Here is an 18,096-nt window from a genome sequence, read left to right on the forward strand (position 1 = left end):
ACTTTGATGTATAAATATTCTATTTTTCCTGAATTTATGTCATAGACATATAAATAATTATCTATGATAATATATATATTTATTTTTTGTCATGTAATTAATAATTATCTATGAAAGTCGCTACAAAAATATTGAATTGTATTTTACTGGTTTCAGTGATTTTAAATATTGTCATCTTTATTTTATTACCTAGCTTTTATTATTTGTTCATTGACAAAATTTCACTTATATTTACACTTTACAGCTATAGCTATCTATTACGTGTTTTTATAATAAAAAAATGGTGAAGATGGTGATTGATACAATTCATTAATTTTTGAATTATCTATAATATTTTGAAATTGAGTAGATTTTCAGTTTAATAGTTAGTTTAATGATTTACCTCAGGTAATGAAGTGAAGCAATGGTCTTAAAATTCGCAAGTGGGACAGCTGCCCATTCTGACACCCCCGTGCGGCCGTGCGCACGCTTAAGTATATCATAGATTCATAGACACATAATAATTTTAATTTTAATCGAATAATTAATTTTTAATATTATTTATATACAATATTGTAAATATTTATCAAACCACTATTAACTAACCTTAATAAATATTTAATGTATATTAATTTCAATGTATTTGAAAAACGGCAAAAAGTGAACGTGTGTAGTAATAATAAAAAAATATCGATTATTTTGTGTTTTTTGGACGTAAACTGTTTCAGAGACACATCATACAATGCGTGCTACTGTACCCAGTCAGAATTTGGATTTTTTACCATTTTATTTTTCCGAAGACCATCGGTATTACCAATTACCATTGATTATAAATACTATACAATACTCACTGCTCATTAGAAAGTTTTTCAGTGGCCTACAATAAAACTCACGGTAAATGAAAATAAGAACCAATAATAGTAATAAATTCTTAAAAAATAGTACGAGTAACGATAATTTGGTATACCTACATAAAAAATATATGTACTAGAGATTTGTCACTGACATCTGACACTATATCAGTTCTAGTTTAATTTTTTTTTTTTTTTATAAAAGCTATATTTACAATCTGCACAAAAAAAAGCACAATAAGTAAATTTAATAATAAAATTAGTAATACATATATCTTGAATGAATTGAGGGGGGAAACCGTCCATCAATAGTACCTCCTATTTAATTTGATGGGTTCATGGATTTTTTTTTTTTTTTTTTAATAACAAATTTTGTTAGGTAAGGGCGTCTCTCGGCAATTTTTTTTTTTAATCTTCTTTGAGGGTTGCTAGTGATGGTTGTAGAGGATATGCGGTAAATAAGATGGTTTTGATTTAAATAGAGTTTAGAATGGAATTTTTTGTAGTATCGAGTTGCTATTTCATTTACTGTTGGCATTTGAAGATCCTTGTGAAATGCGTCGTTGGTCATATACCATGGGGCTCCAGTTATTTGTCTAAGACAAATAGACTGGAAAGCTTGAATGGGTCTTATGTGAAATGGTTCGGCTTGGCCCCAGATTTGAATGCCATATGACCAAAGGGGGATAATAATTGTCTTGTATATTAATATTTTGTTTTTTAAGCTCATTGAAGGAGACAATAAAGGACGAAGGAGATTTAGGCGTGAGTTTGATTGTTTTTTTTTGTGTTTAGTGTGTTAGGCCCAAGTAAGTCTTTTGCCTAGATGAACTCCTAGGTATTTAGTTGCATTTTGGATAGGAATTGGTACATAATTGAGTGACAGTTGTGGGCATTCGTTTTTACAAAGACAAAAATTTATTTGAACCAATTTAGATTCATTTATTTTAATTTTCCATTTTTGAGTCCAGTTGGAAATTTGATTTAAATGATATTGTATATTGTAGGTGGCAATGTTTGGGTTTTTGTTTGATGCTAGTATAACGGTATCGTCTGCATATGTCGCTAGAATTGTATGGTTTGTTTTGGGGATATCTGATGTGTAAATATTATAGAGTAGAGGTAATAAGTCACTTCCTTGGGGTACTCCCGCTTTAATTTTATAGTAAGGAGAGTAAGAATTGTTATGTTTAACAGTGAAGTATCAGTCTTCGAGATAAGATTTTAGAATGAGGAAATATGGAGCAGGTAGAAACGATTTTAATTTGAACAGTAGTCCGTCGTGCCAAACACGATCGAATGGTTGCGTGATATCAAGGAATACCTCTGGGTAATGTTCTTTTCTTTCGATTGATATTTTGTCGGTGATTCTATGTATTTGATGAATTGTAGAATGATATCATCGAAATCCAAATTGGTTATTTACTATAATATTTTTTTCTTTGATAATAGGGGTTATTCTTTTAAGAAGTAATTTTTCGAAAAGTTTCCCTAACGTCGGTAGTAAACTTATCGGGCCATATGAAATTACTAAATGCTTTGGTTTTTCTGACTTGGGAATTAATATTATTGTAAAGAATTTCCATATTGGGGAAATGTATGATAACTTGAGCATTGAGTTGTATATGTGAGTCAAAAGAAGGATGGTTTTGTTTGTTAGTTTTTTGAGTATTTTGTTATTAATTAAATCATATCCTGAAGATTTGTTGTTGTGTAGTTTTGTAATATACGATTTTATTTATTGTGGTGTAATTGGTTTGGTCGATAGTGACATAGGTAGTGGACTGTCTAGAAAAGTATGAACATTTTCTACATGTGTTTTTATATTAGCACTTATATCTGAGTGTGGTTGAAAAATTTCGTATAGGTGGTTTCCGAATAAATTTGTTTTTTCGTTGTCGGTTATGGCTAAAGTGTTGTTAGGGTTTATTTAAGGGGGAACTATTTCTTTTCTTTTGGTTTTGTTTTTTATTGATTTCCATAAGGAACCATTAACTGGTGAAAGTGATGATAAAAATGAATAAAATTGGTTGGATTTAAAGGTTTGTAGTTCTTTTTTCAATTTATTTGTTAGTTTGTTAAAGTCGTGTTTGTGGTCTGGGTAATGGGTTTGTTGCCACATTTTTCTAGGTTGACGTTTTTTTGTTAATTAATTCTTTTACATTCTGGGGTAGGTATGTATATTGATGTGGTTTTATTGGTATATTTGTATTTGGTGGTGATGTAGTGGTTGAGTCCGTTACTGCTTCTTGGATAGTTGTAATAAGAATTGCGCGAAGCGCTGTCTATGTCTTCGCGAGATTTTAATCGGACTTTCAGTGAAATGTGTTCGTCTATTTTTTTTGAAATAAATTGAAGTTAATCGGTCCAGAGTTTAGAATGTTGTTAATATTTTCTGATTTACCACCTAGGAGAAGCAGAATTGGGGAGTGGTCGCTGGACAGTTCGTCAAAGTTTTTAATATTATTATCAGTGGCGCAAATAGTAAAGATATTTAGGGGGGGGGGGCTCAAGCCCCAAACAATTTTTTTTTAAATTATAATATGTTAGTACAATGTACAAGTACATATTTTTAAGGATACTTGTATTTCTTCAATTCTGACTTAAGTATTATACATAGAACACATATATAACATAAGTATTAATATTATAGTAATACAAATTTATAATTTTATAAATAAACCGATTTATTTCATTAAAAAAAAAATGATAATAATAATAACAATAATAATTTGTAGTTAAATAAGTAATACAATTGAACATAATATATAAATAAATAGGTTGGTATATATTTTAATGTAATTGTATACGTCTTTCAGTTTTTTCAAAAATATTTAAAATGTCTTCATTATTGAAACTTATGTCATTTTCTATATTCAAAATACTTAAATTACTAAATCTATCTTGATTCATACAAGTACGTAACCATGTTTTAATACGTCGCATAGCAGAAAATGATCTTTCACAGGTTGCTGTACTTACTGGAAGAGTAATAGCTACTTGAAACATTTTGGAAAAATTTTGAAATACTTTACCATCATATAATGCCAAATGTTGTTTAATTAGCTAATTAGTTAATAAAAAAAATTTCCTTATTAGTGTAAGGAAAAAATATCTAATTACAAGGAAAAAAATTTTATAAAGATTAATACACATAATATAATGTTTGAGGGGGCTTTGAGTAATTTTTTTTCCTTATTTGCGCCATTGATTATTATGTAAGTGGTTTGGTAGCGAAGTTATGAAAAAATCGAGTATGTCGGGATAGCTAGTAAGTTGGAGCATCGGGTGAAATAAAGGAAAGGTGATTATTTAAAATTGCATTGTAAAATGTTTGCCCTCTAGGGTTAGTTGATTTACATCCAAACGCCGCGGTATACTTTGCATTAAAGTCACCGCCAATAATGAATGCATTTTTTAGTGTTCTTAGGAATGTTTGAAGTCGGGCAGGGGTGATTTTTTGATTAGGGGGGCAATAAATTGATGATATTGTAGTGGGGATATAGTTAAGTACTATATGAATATTAGTGGCTTGTATATAGGTTTTTTGGTATGTCGGTAATACATAGTATGTTAGCGTTCAATTTACTGTAGACATTTTGTCTTAGAACACTAAACTAAAAAAAAAAATTATTTCAGTGCAATATATAAATTTTTTAGTTAATTCAGTCATTGAGACTATTTTTCCAATTCCGAAACAGTACGAGACGAGCGGAGATTTTAATGCTTTGAATTGAATTTTGTATTGTCAGCTACCAGTGCCACAACCAAGCCGCCGCCGGTATTGATTTAAAGCAAAAAAGAAACACTCTACCAAGTACCAAGTTTACCACGATATCGCATCGTAGTTAATTGTCAATCGTACCTGTATCTGCTAAAGATTTCGTAGATCCAGTGCCGCTGACATCTGTTGTTCCTAGATCTGTATATCGTCGCTCGGCTTGTACCAAAGAGTCCGCTACAGAGGCGTATTGAGTCATTTTATATTCAGGCAGACATAACTAGAGGCAGAACTCTAGTTATACACCATTTAGGTGACGGTGGTGGGAGGGAGGTGACACACTCGCAGTTTTTCATATTTCATAATAAGAGTAGGAAATATCTGAAAATTATTATGTAATTAAGTTTCGATCAAAACAAGAAATACAATTTTTAGCTACATTATACCTATGGATCGGTAAAAAATCTTATATTGGTAATAATATTTTTTCTTAAGTTAATTATTTAATATTTTTACGCCCCCCAACATCAGGCGCCCAAGGCAAGCGCCTCATTCGCCTCACCCTAGTTACGGTTCCGCTACATTACCGCCGAAGCGGGTACTGAGGTAGGTATACTGCTTAAGCGGAATCGTTGAACACGCCTGCAGTCCTGCTCGTATCCTTCGAATCCTATTGTTACACTATCATTCTGTCCAATGTATTCGGTTAAAGTGAATTATAAATTTATAATGCTTGCGGACGCTAATCGCTTAGGTCATAGCATATGTATAACAACTAATTTGAAAACCACTGTCTTAATCAATTCCGTCATTAAATTGTGTTTACAAATTTAATCCAGCAGACCATTTAGAAATTATTTCGGCAAATAAATAAATATATAATAAATAGTTGTGGAGAGTACAGTGTCTCTAACTAACCAATAATGTCTGTTTTTCATTTATGTTTAAAAATTCTTACTTATTAAAAGTATAAACCACAAATTTTTAAAGTACCATAAATTTGCCATCAGAACATAAAAATTGTTTAATTATTAACGCTTATACAATTATAGTTTAATCAATTTTACTAGATATACTTTATCTTAATAAAATTTCAAAACTTTGTGTGTTAATAAACTAAACAATTTATTATGAATAAACAAAAAAAATAAACATCAATTAAATAATAAGCTGAAACAGTAAATAATAATAATGTTATCAGAACAATAATAATACCTTTATTATTTTTCCATGTGGCCGTGCGAAGGGTTGATGTGCCTGGAAAACCTCCACAAAAATATTTTATTAATATCGATTACAATTTAAATTTATGGTTATACTCTTAGTTTATTTCGATATAAAGTATACATACATTACACACTAACAGTGTTGGCCAAACGTAGGTGATGAGGAGGATAAATCCCCTCCCCCATGACTTTTTTTCTTTAATACTTATAATAATTACATTTATGTATATTGTATTATAATGTTAATGTATTACCTTTTTCTCAAAATAACGCTTATGAGCGTATATTATTATTATCTAGATTCTAGACTCATTCTAGGAACAAGGCTGTTATTATAATTAATATTTAGTAATTAGTTGCTTATACAAAATATACGGGAGTTACCTAGCTCGGTGATCGTGAATATTCAATTACAACACACTCCTCCCTTGACCGGTCCATCGGCCGAAACGTATTAAGTGTACGTTAAACCCGCATGTGATATCTCTGTCTTACTAATGTAGATCATAGCTAATGTTCGTTCATCAGAACACATTTTGTGATGTTAGGATTAATATTAGAGTAAATTTAAAGATAAGAATATTGTATAGAAAATGTCATATGCTTTTATTGATATTATCATTTTAAAATAAGTTATAGCTATGTAAAATATTATAACTTTAAAATATTCATAACTCACTTTAAAATAATAATATCAATAAAAACATATGACGTTTTCTAGATAATATTCTTACCTTTAAATTTAATAATAGGTAAATTTACTCTAATTTTAAAGCTAACATAACAAAATGTGTTCTGCTGAACGAAAATTTGCTATGATCTACATTAATAAGACAGAGACAACACATGCGGGTAAAACGTCCTCTTAATGTCTTAATACAATAATACGTAGCTATGTCATTATAGTTGGCCAATTCATTGATTATTATTACATTTGTCACAATATTTTATTACACAGACCACAGTGTTTTGGCTTTCGTACAGTCATACAGCATCGCGCATTATACATATTTAACTGTCTGCTGTAAATTGTAATATATATTGTATTATTGTCTATAGTCTATTTTATAATGTCTAATAAAAGAAAAATTACCACCTATTTTGCTTGATCTACCACTAAACATTCGGACTAGGATGAAAAAAATAGTATAATCTCTAAGATCATTACAGAAAATTAAATTGTGGACTTGCCGATAATATTTGTTTAACTAATTAGTATAAAATATTTTATTTATGTCAATGGCTTGTCTACTATGGCTGCTCATCGTGGGATTATAAATATAACCTCCAATAAAGTACTTCAAGTACTGGACGAATTGGCAAAAAAAAAACAAAAAAATTGATTTAATAATACAATACAAATATTGTTAATATCAAATTGTTATAAATAAAATAACAATTTACCTTAATTTAAAAAAATTGATATTAGGCATAACCATAAATCATATTTTAATGATTAATAGTAGTGCGTATTAAAAATCAGTCACATCCCTCCCCATGACAAAATCATTTGACCGCCACTGTATACTAATACACTATAATATTTATGTTTATACTTAAGTTAAAGACCCAAATGCTTGTATAATAAATAATAATCGAAGTATGAAATGAACATTATTAATCATGGTATCCTAATTTTAATAGTAAACAATAATAATAAAAACAATATAATAATATAGAATAACTGCTGTGATTTAATTTTAAAAATATACCTAAAAAAGTAAAAAATAAAAAATTCAAAACTGTAAAATTGTTACTTTTAAAATTAAATTCATTATTTTCTAATTATAACTTTGTTTTAAGAAAACTATGTTTTATAGTATAGGTCAGGGGTATCCATATTTTTCAGTGGGGGGCTAGAGCCCTCCCCCTTACCCCGCCCCTTGCTGTGCCTGCTTAATATTTATATAATATTTATGTAAATAAAATATAGGTTATGTTTTTATATTAATTAATACTTAGTATCAATAACATAAACCAACTATAAAATCTCGTGTTTTTTTTTCTAAACTTTTTCGCTGGACAATAATAATTGCGCCTGAATAATATTTAAACTGTTACTGTACAATTTAGATATTAAACGGATATACAGATGTAATATTGTTTATTTATGTTTTTTCTAGCATTTTAGTGTGGATACATAGGTTATAGTGTTATAGATACTTGATACTAAACATTCAATATAATCTTAAATTCCAACTAATAGTGTATATTCAAATATACAGAATTAGAGTGACTCTTAATTTATTATCTCTTTAGGTCAAATACGAGGAGTTGGCCGTAACTATTTTCCCCCAACAAAGAATGATCAAACAATAATAATATCTCTAATATGTTCTTATATTATATTTATCTTTTTTTTTATATACAAAAAATATTAAGTACCTGAATTATAACTGGCAACAGTGGCGACCGATACAACGAATAGTCATGAGTTTCTAGTGTTACTCTCCCTTTACAATAGACATAATGTATGCAATACTAGTTACTACAAACTAAACTATTTTAATATTTGGAAAAATTTAGTACAATTTTAATCAAAAAAAAATGTTTGGAAGATAATAGATACTATACTTCTTTTATGGAGGAAAATCAACAAACATTGACTGCGTGGAGAAAATCGGCGTATCTCATTTTTGAAGGACCCATCCAAGGAGTTATTTTTATTATATTTGTGTGTCATCAAATTACGGCTTATTAAAGTGGCTTTTTTCTTTTTTATAACCCAATTATTATGGTCTATACTATATATAAAATAATACTTTTTTCAGTTGTTATTAAAACTAAATTAATATTTATATTGCAATATTACATACTAGTATACTACGTATTTTAATGTAAATAGAATGCAGCAAATTTACATAAGCTAACAGTATTCGGCGCAAACAGAGTTTTCTTTTTCTATTAAAAATAAAAAAAAGCAAAAAAATAAAAAATATCTACTAAAATCAGTTAGGTTTATGGATTTATAATATAATGGTCTAAGTGTAGTATGTGCCAATAATATTCGCTCAAAACGGCAACGTGTATGTACCTATATGATCTAAATAATAACTGAAGAATAATAAAAAATTCTTTACGGACGATTGTAGTAGGTGCAATGAAAATGAATATAATATTTCGCGCTGGTTGAACGTACGCTGACTACGATATTATTAATAATTGTGTCATAGATTTTCACATATCACACAACCGACCATGCGTAAAATGAAATTGTATCCTACATTATGTCATTTTAATTTATATGTGAGTAGGTATACTCCATTTACTCATTGTCAAGTTTGCATGTATATTTATGTTTATTAAAAATTGTTTATTTTTCAATTCTTGGTTATTCATTTATCATGATATAGGTAGTTGTATTTTATTATAATTTTCCTATAGTAAACACAAAAAAATTTTCATTTTGCGTACCTATGACCTCATTTTACGATACTTTTTTCAAAAACAACACAGAAAACTTTTTATTTTTTATTTAATTTTATAGGTACCTATATTTGTATATTTAATATATTTAAAATTTTTAACCAAACCCTAGCTGCAGAGGAAAAATGTTAATAAAGTAGCATGCTACTACTAGTTACTACTATTACTTTTTTTATTTTTCTGTTTACTCTTCGGGGATATTATTATCTTTTTAAACAATTAAAATAATAATGAATAATAAAAATATAATAAAATTACCGCACATTGGTCATTGACATATGTGGAACACCGATGCGATTTTGTTCGAATCATACAGTCACTGGTCACATTGATATATATTATTATACTTTCTTTGGCTGAAAATAGTCACAAACACGTTTAATTATACGTGCGTCTCAATAGTCGCTTTATGATCTGTCACGCGGCGATAGCGATAGCCACCGTGATATATAATATCGTCGCGGTAATCTAAATATAGGCCAATTAAAAAGACGCGGAAATCCAGTTTCAAGTGTAAATCACCACCGTTCTATTAATGTACTTATGTGTGACTAATAAAATATAATAATCATAACGATTATTACGACTCATAGGCGATCGCTCCTCGTGCATTGGCTTAACGGGGGCAAAAGTATTATTTACCCCCCCCCCCCCGTTGTGTACAGCAATAATTATTTGGTTAAAATTAATTTTAATAAAATCAGATGACAGATTATGATATGAAAATATTCATCAGAACACCAACGATTGTATATTTGTATATTACCTAAATTTGATCATTGATTTTAATATTTTATAAATATTATATAGATCGCTCACTGCAATATAAATTAGTCTGTGTGACAAGTGACGGACACCGCTATGTAGTGCCATCGTCGTCCGTTTGGTTCGGCCACTTTTTGCGCAGACTAATTTATAACTTATTTATAGACCATTTATCCATTTAATCTATCTATCCAAGATCTAACGAAATATAAGATAACATTCACCAGTTTGTGTTGACTGTTGGTCACTCATTATGCTACAGCATATTACCTATTTGATTATTTATTATTATTTTTAGACGTTAGTTATTACTGTTCAAACAAAGTTATCGAAGCAGGGGTAGATTGGTGAATTTTTTCGACCCGGAAAATATGGATTAAACCGGCTTATGTGCCACAAATATAACTTTTCCCTCTTCCTACCATAAAAAAACATAACAAATTTATTTAAATTTCGAAATTTCTTTAGTTTCATCCCTAAATTAGTAAAATATATAATACCTATAATTATAGCTATAACAGTTTTAGGCTAGTCAGATGAGGTTAACCTGTTTTAAATTGAACTTGAAGTTTCATCTTAGGTTTACATTTTTAAATCTGCACAAAAAATATCCTTAAATATTTTGTAACTAATTGACATTTAATTTAAACTTTCATTTAATGTTCTAAAACTTTTATAAATACATTTTATTATTTCTCTAACTGTTCATAATATATTGTCTTGTCTTTACTATATAAAAAAAAAATAACATTTGTGGTACACGACTACGAGGTGAAGTGGGTTGTACTAGGTACGTCGTCGTATGTACCGGAGCGTAATAAAAAGATTATTATTATTTTTAAACAAATAACTTGATTCCTCACGGGTAACAGAAATATGAAATAATAAGCCGTGGACACGGTCTGTATCCGCGACTACACTAATTATATGATTCGCGCGATACCACGCCGATCACCCGGACCCGTGCTTTATCGATGGTCATATCAACACATCGTTATCCTGTCGGGCGGACGGCGGCCAGGTATACGCGACGAATCTACAAAATTAATAATTCTAATATTAATATAGCACAATATTAACTACAAATATCAAATTACCACACATTTTTCTACAAAATCATCAACTTTTAGTTTCTAAATTATATAATTTAATTTTTAATACATTCAAATATTTAAATGGAACTTTTTTTTCGCTTAACAGAGGGGTTTGCTCCCTCACCAATATCTAAAAGTCGGCGCCTATGCTTAAGATGGTTTTACACAACAAGTCGAGGGATATTTTCGATTCTTTTGTCCGAGCGTAACACAGTGAGCGCACGAATGGCAACGTGGGCATCACTGCTCAATGAAAAATTGAGCATAATGATATTTAAAAGTTATATACGATTCTACACTGTAGGAGGTTTTGGTAAAATTTTAGAGATTGACGAGTCTAAATTTGGTCGTCAAAAGTATCATCGGGGTGGCGGGGTCACCCTGCAGAGGGCCAATGGGCGTTTGGCGAAGTTCAAAGGAAAACTAAAGAAACCTGAAGAAAAAGGAGACAAGAATACCCTATTGCTGGATTGGATATTCCCAAGAACTACCATCATTTGAACTGTTGGAAGGTAACCTATTTTTATAACTGAAAACATCGTACTGTGTATAGTCTTATCAATTCCTGTTTCTAACACAATGTTTACTTCTTAGAGACTAGAGTTATGAGTGTTATGACTGTATGGCTGACTTGGTCGAATAGAGTTATACACATTTCACCGTCAATTAGTCAATATAATTTTTTAAATCCTGACACGGGACTCATACAAATAATGTCGAAGAGTTGTGGCGCCATGCAAAAGCTCCCTATCTCAATATTGCCGGAAAAAAAGGTTTTATGCTGGATATTTGGCTAAGTTTATGTTTTTAATTGCTGTTTTATTGAAATATATTATATATGTATTAGTAAAACTCGTGTTATTGTAATAAAAAAAAAAAAATTTATATCAGCAACTTGGAAATAAATGGTGAAGAAACGGCTGAAAAACTCATTAAGTCATAAATTATAAACATATGTAAAAAGAATATTATAGTCAAGGTAATAATATTTTCTAGACATTATGTTGCATTATAATTATCGTATTTATTTATACATAAAATGTGTAATGGAAGAAATAATAAATAAAGTAATAACACAATCAAATAGAATATAGATATTAAGCAATTTTAAATGAGTATTCCTATTAAATCTTCAGAAAAATGTTTCCGTGATTGCCTTTGGTAATATCTGCTTCAATTTTTACAACAGTGTTCTTTTTAATTAATCCATTTTCATGTGCTTTAGCTAGTTGAGCTACTACAGATCTTTCCACTTCGTGTTTAATCGACCTGGCACCGTAGTTCACATCATATGCACCAATTATAACATGTTCAACTGCACTATCCCATTCTATTTGTATATTATGTTTCTTTAAAGCCTAGAAAAAATCTTTAAATACAATTTAGGCCAGACAGAAATTAATAATTATTGTGTACTACATCTGCTTGAGAATTTAAAATTTGTCCAATTTATGTGTACAGTGTAATGAGTAATTTCAAATATTAAGTAAAATAATATGTTACTGCTTTTAACCTTATTATAAGTATATGTTACAACCCAAAAAATATTTTACTCTACCAAATTTTTCATTTTTTTGAATTTCTATAAAATCAATTTTACTAATAAAAATAATCCTCACATAAAAATGAGCAGTTCAAAGCACTTATTATGTGTAATATAAATTATAATAAATACAGTAAATTCCCATAAAACGAATACCAATACAACAAAAAATCTTGTTATAACAAAAGTCATAGAAATCCCCTGCCGAAAAGCAGAGCTTATAAAGAGCTTATTCGAATTTTCGTTACAACAAAATTTCCATTATAACGAGAAAAAAATTCGGTTCCCTGGAGTTCGTTGTAATGGGATTTTACTGTAATTGTCACATAAATTGTTCTAATCAATCTTATTAATTCATTTGAAATATTTATGACATACCAATTCTTGCCAATACTGCAGTTCTCTTTGAACAATAGTCTTCAATTCTATTTCTGAAAATGGTAGGAAGTATACCACTTCATTAATACGTCCCAAAAATTCATCTCGTTTGAAGTGTTTTTTTAAAATAGGTTTCACAATTTGATCTTTGAATTTTTTAGAGATAAATGTTACAATCTCTTCATGTTTTTCAATTTTTTTATTTGATATACCTAAATTGAATAATAGTTATAAACAGTATTAAATATAGTAAAATTGAACAGTTATGAAAATATATTTTTCTCACGGCTATCTTCTATTAGTTTATTTTGACGTTGCTCATTTCTTAATTCTAAAGCATGGTCTGCTATTTCATTGCTAGCTAAATTTGATGTCATAACAAATATGGCATTTTTGCACACAATTGTCTTTCCTTTACCATCAGTTATACGGCCCTATATAAAACAAGTTACTTTAAAATGAGCACATATTCGGGTTTAATTTTTGGGGGGAGGGGGTATATAATTAAATTAATAAATTATAACTAGACATTTATAGCCAAAGGCTTAGATGTTTAGGCTTACCTTATTAAAAAATATTATGAAAAATGAAGTTAAATAAGTTATTTAAATAAATACTATTTATAAAATAACCTCACTTTACACAATACAAGTAACATTACAATATCAAGGTTTAGTAAAAATTAATCGTACCTCATCAAACAGTTGTAACAATATTGTCAATATGTCTGTATGAGCTTTTTCAACTTCATCAAACAATACAACAGCATTTGGATTTTTAGCTAACTGTTTTGTAAGGTAACCTCCATCATCATATCCAATATACCCTGGTGGAGACCCAATCATTTTGGCAACCTATTACATAAAAATCATTAATAAATATTATATGAATATATTTTTTTTTTTACAAACCTCATGTTTTTCTTGGTACTCAGACATATCAAGTCTAATGAAACCATCTTTATTGTTTTTGTGTAAGTAGCTAGCAATCTGTTTAGCCATTTCTGTTTTACCTATGCCAGATGAACCGAGGAACAAAAACACTAATGGATGTTCATCATCCATCCAACCATTTTCTTTACGTCTGATAGCTAATACGTAATTGAAGTATAATAAATAAAAGGTAGTAAACACAGATTTATTATTCATACAACCTGATGAGACAACATTAATAGCATTTTCTTGGCCAATAATTTTTTGTTTCAACCTCAATTCTAAAGGAAATTTTTTTCGTATTTCAGCTTCTTTTTTATTTTTAATTAGTTCAAACTGAAAAATTATTATTTTGAATTATATTTGAAATCCAAAAATATTATATAATAAATATATCCAAAAACCTTTTTTTAGACACCATATCGTTTATTTATTATTAAATTAAAACTGTTTCTTCTTAATATATTGTTAAAGAACAAATATAATAGTTGAGAAGTATAAGACAAATTTTCAAACATAATTTTAATCCATTACACATATTTTACATTTAATTAAGAATTTATAAATAATTATTAAATACAAATACAAATTGTTATTATATTTACTCCCAGAAATATTTGTTATACTGAGTTTTATTTTAAATTTTGGTAAAAATATTTTGAAATTATTATTCCCATAAATACATTTTTAAATCTTGTTAAATTTGAATTAATAAAAACGGCATAATACAAATGTAATTAATGTTAGGTATATAACTAGTAAATACTTAATAATTTATTAGTGTATTAGTTGATGGTGTTTTATAAAATAATTAATAAATAATTAAATGACTTTATATATAGTTAGTTAAAGTATAATAAAATTAAATTGTTACAATATATTAATAATAAGTGGACATAGGTCAACAAATTGTATAGAATATTTTGGTTTTTGGATATCTTTACTGAGTATTACATAAAAATTTACATTGTTTTCATAATCAGCAAGTAGTTCATAAATTGTAAAGTCTGTAACCAAATCTATTGGTTTATGACCAGACACAGATTTTAAATGAGGATCAGCTCCATATTCCATTAGAACTTTCAATGATTCAATATTATTTGATAATGCTGCATAATGAAAAGCAGTAAAACCTTGAAATGTTGCATTAACATTAAAATTATGCATAAAATGGTTCTTCCTTGATGACAAAACTGAAATTAAAAAAGTATTTTAATTTAATATTAAGAATATAAATGTATAGTATAAATAATATTTATTTACCATCCATAGGGTTAATATTTTGCTTTCGAGCAACATTTAAATAGTTTGAAAAACCATCACTCAAATCTGGATCTGCTCCAGCTTTTAATAAAACTGCTAAGTGTTCATATTTGTTATTTGATGCAGCCACGTGTAATGGGGCCCAACCAAATAAATGGAGTTTATTAACTGCCTTTGGATTATCTTTTAAAAATCTGAAAAAAACATTTTACTAGGAATATTATGTTATCAAATTGTCAATATTTCAATAAAATAATTTTAATTATAAATAAATATAGTTACTTAGTTAATTCTTTTGCTGACCCTTGGTTTATCAGATCAAAAATATCTACAAATAATAGAATTCATCAGAAATATAATTTAGTTTTCAAAACATAATTTATTTAAAAAGTAGTGCTTTTGAAACACTGATTAATCAAATTTAATTTAAAAATTTAAATTGCTGAGCACATGCTTAACATTGCAAATGATGAAAATAGTTATACTGTTATTTTAAATTGTTGTATTGTTTTGGTGCGAGTTTAATTAAATAAAAAGATTCAAAATTGCAAGTCAAAACAATTGTTTTTACTATTAACTCACTTTGACTATCATATCCAGCATAAACAAGTGAAATCGCTAACAACCATTTCCATGATAGAAATCTACTAGAACTAATATTATTGGTGTTGTATAAAAAACAGTTACTAATTACACGAGTACTTGGATAATTTTGATATTTTATGCTTTGTACAGTTAACTGCCGACATATTTTCGGCTGTACAAGATATTTAACTCGTAAATAGTAGTTTAGATTTCTGTTGAAAATGTTTCGGATGCTCATTTTATTGAACTTCAATTAAAATTTAAAGTGCTGAGTAAGATTTTGTGACATTATCATGAACAAAATAATAATATGTAATTTTACACAGATCACAGACTGAATCATAGATACTGAACATCAATTTGGCCAGTGAGTTAAACTCTGATTACGCTTAATCACTGATAACAGACTTATAACCGGCCAAATCACAGACTTCTATATAATACTTCTGTATATATTAATTAATTCGTATCTTTGGGCCAAATTCTGCCGAAAGAGGACGCCATTCCCGCATGTATTGTCTCTGTTTTACTAACGTACATTATAACAAATTTTCGATCAGCAGAATCACGATTTAAGATAGTAAGATAGTATCTTAAATAGTGAGCAGAATACATTTTCACTTTGTGATGCCAGCTTTAATATTAGAGTAAATTTACCTATTATCAAATTTAAAGGTAAGAATATTATCTAGACAATAACGTATGCTTTTATTGATATTATCATTTTAAAGTGAGTTGTGAACATTTTAAAGTTGTAATATTTTACATAGCTATAACTCACTTTAAAATAATAATATCAACAAAATTATCTAGAATCTAGAAAATTTGTTATGATGTTCGTTAGTAAGACAGAGACAACACGTGCGGGTATGGCGTCCTCTTAAACCATCACAAAATTAATGGTTAAAGCACAGAATAAGAAAAATTATACTTAATTTTAGTAGCAATGTAATTTCATCTATTGTGTAATTTGTAAACTGTGAAAAAGTGGAATAGCATAAAATGGCCAAAGCCCTCTTCTTGCTAATTCACTAATCTTCATGCACAAATTAGAAATTGATATAAAAATTAATAATATATTAATATTTATTAAAATGATTATCTCAACGGAATCCCGGAAAAACTAACGAGTATAATAACTTAACTTTAACCACCGACCTATATGACTATATAAAAATATATTTTATATATCTGTGGACTGTAACTATGGCTTAAGATTATCTTAAGCCATGACTGTGTCCACAGAATAATTATTCTCATGATATATAAAGTTTGAAGTCATGATATTATTCTGTGCTGTGGACGTTGGGTATCTTACCATGTTAATTTTTATCAGTGACCGGGCCCTCAAAAACCACGAACTAAGATATCTAGCATATCTTAGTCCGTGTCAAAAACTTATTGTACAACCAAGGTGGATATATAGGTGGATATATCATAGAGTAGTACTCTATGGGACACATTCACCTTGTGTGCAACACTTTTCTGTTCTTATCACAACTATAATGTGTACCTCCAAATTGCAATCTCCATGGCTCCACAGTCCAACCGCCAAAATCATCATATCATACAGGTTATGCTCGCGGTCCGCCGCCGTTGATCACATTGTCTCAAACAACTCAAACTCTCATCACTGGGCACTGACCACTCTCAACAGTCAAGTCTCAACCATGATATAATTAATTATATTTATGTTATATTAATGTTAATTATAATATCATGGTATCAACTTACTACTAAGTACGTCAGTAGTTCAGTACTCACAAGTGAAGACAGTGATCAGTGTTCTTATTCAATTCCTATAGCATCATCGTTATTCGTTATTGTTCGTGAACTAATAACAATTAACAATACGAGACATTTAATTTTATCACATTTTATTATACAAAATGATTACTCAGTTTTAAATATTTTTAATAACTCTATAAACCGTTTTTGAAGTTATAAATCTACTTTTTTCTTTGATCTCATGAGTTTTGACTTGAGATGAAATATTTTTCTTTATCTATCGTTATGATCATGTAACGTTATAAATTATATTCATGGTGATTTATAACTGCATCTCATATTCTCATTCTTCCACGTGGTATTTTGATTTGTGAGATACTACTCGCTATATGTTAGACTGTCATACTGGACGAAGTGACGAGAATTGTGTACTGTAAATTATACAATAATCGTCGAAGCTGTTGCCTGTTACAGAATTAATTTTTCAGTTAGCGTTAAGTTGATTTAATCGTTGTTGTTTTAAACGCTGAACATATATATATATATATATTGGATCATTTAAATATTCTGTAAGTTAAAAGACTGTACATTTTAATGAATGTTTT

The 18,096-nt window shown here is 28.7% G+C and overlaps 1 protein-coding gene across 2 annotated transcripts; it reads right to left on the minus strand.

The window, feature by feature from the left end:
• Window positions 1-12,071: 12,071 nt before the first annotated feature.
• On the minus strand, window positions 12,072-16,143 carry LOC113551466 (caseinolytic peptidase B protein homolog). Of its 2 annotated transcripts, none has more exons than XM_026953719.1 (10): window positions 15,761-16,143; window positions 15,461-15,506; window positions 15,179-15,372; window positions 14,882-15,108; window positions 14,137-14,251; window positions 13,895-14,073; window positions 13,676-13,837; window positions 13,270-13,417; window positions 12,984-13,195; window positions 12,072-12,420 (listed from the first exon to the last, which is right to left on the minus strand). In XM_026953719.1, the coding sequence occupies exons 1-10, from the start codon at window positions 15,999-16,001 to the stop codon at window positions 12,187-12,189; spliced, it is 1,758 nt and encodes a 585-aa protein (XP_026809520.1). In that variant the 5' UTR covers window positions 16,002-16,143; the 3' UTR covers window positions 12,072-12,186. The 2 variants fall into 2 exon arrangements, with proteins under 2 accessions (XP_026809520.1, XP_026809521.1); XM_026953720.1 differs by having other exon boundaries at window positions 15,179-15,389; window positions 15,761-15,833.
• Window positions 16,144-18,096: the final 1,953 nt, after the last annotated feature.

This window comes from Rhopalosiphum maidis, chromosome 2 (assembly GCF_003676215.2).
Source record: "Rhopalosiphum maidis isolate BTI-1 chromosome 2, ASM367621v3, whole genome shotgun sequence".
In the NCBI taxonomy this organism is placed as follows: domain Eukaryota; kingdom Metazoa; phylum Arthropoda; class Insecta; order Hemiptera; family Aphididae; genus Rhopalosiphum; species Rhopalosiphum maidis.

Coding starts and splice junctions, on each gene's coding strand:
- LOC113551466 (XM_026953719.1), bottom strand. CDS start 16,001: ATGAGCATCCGAAACATTTTCAACAGAAATCTAAACTACTATTTACGA. Junction 14,252..14,881: donor TTGCTGATTATGAAAACAAT/GTAAATTTTTAT, acceptor ATAATTTTTCAG/TTTGAACTAATTAAAAATAA. Junction 13,838..13,894: donor AGTACCAAGAAAAACATGAG/GTTTGTAAAAAA, acceptor TTTATGTAATAG/GTTGCCAAAATGATTGGGTC.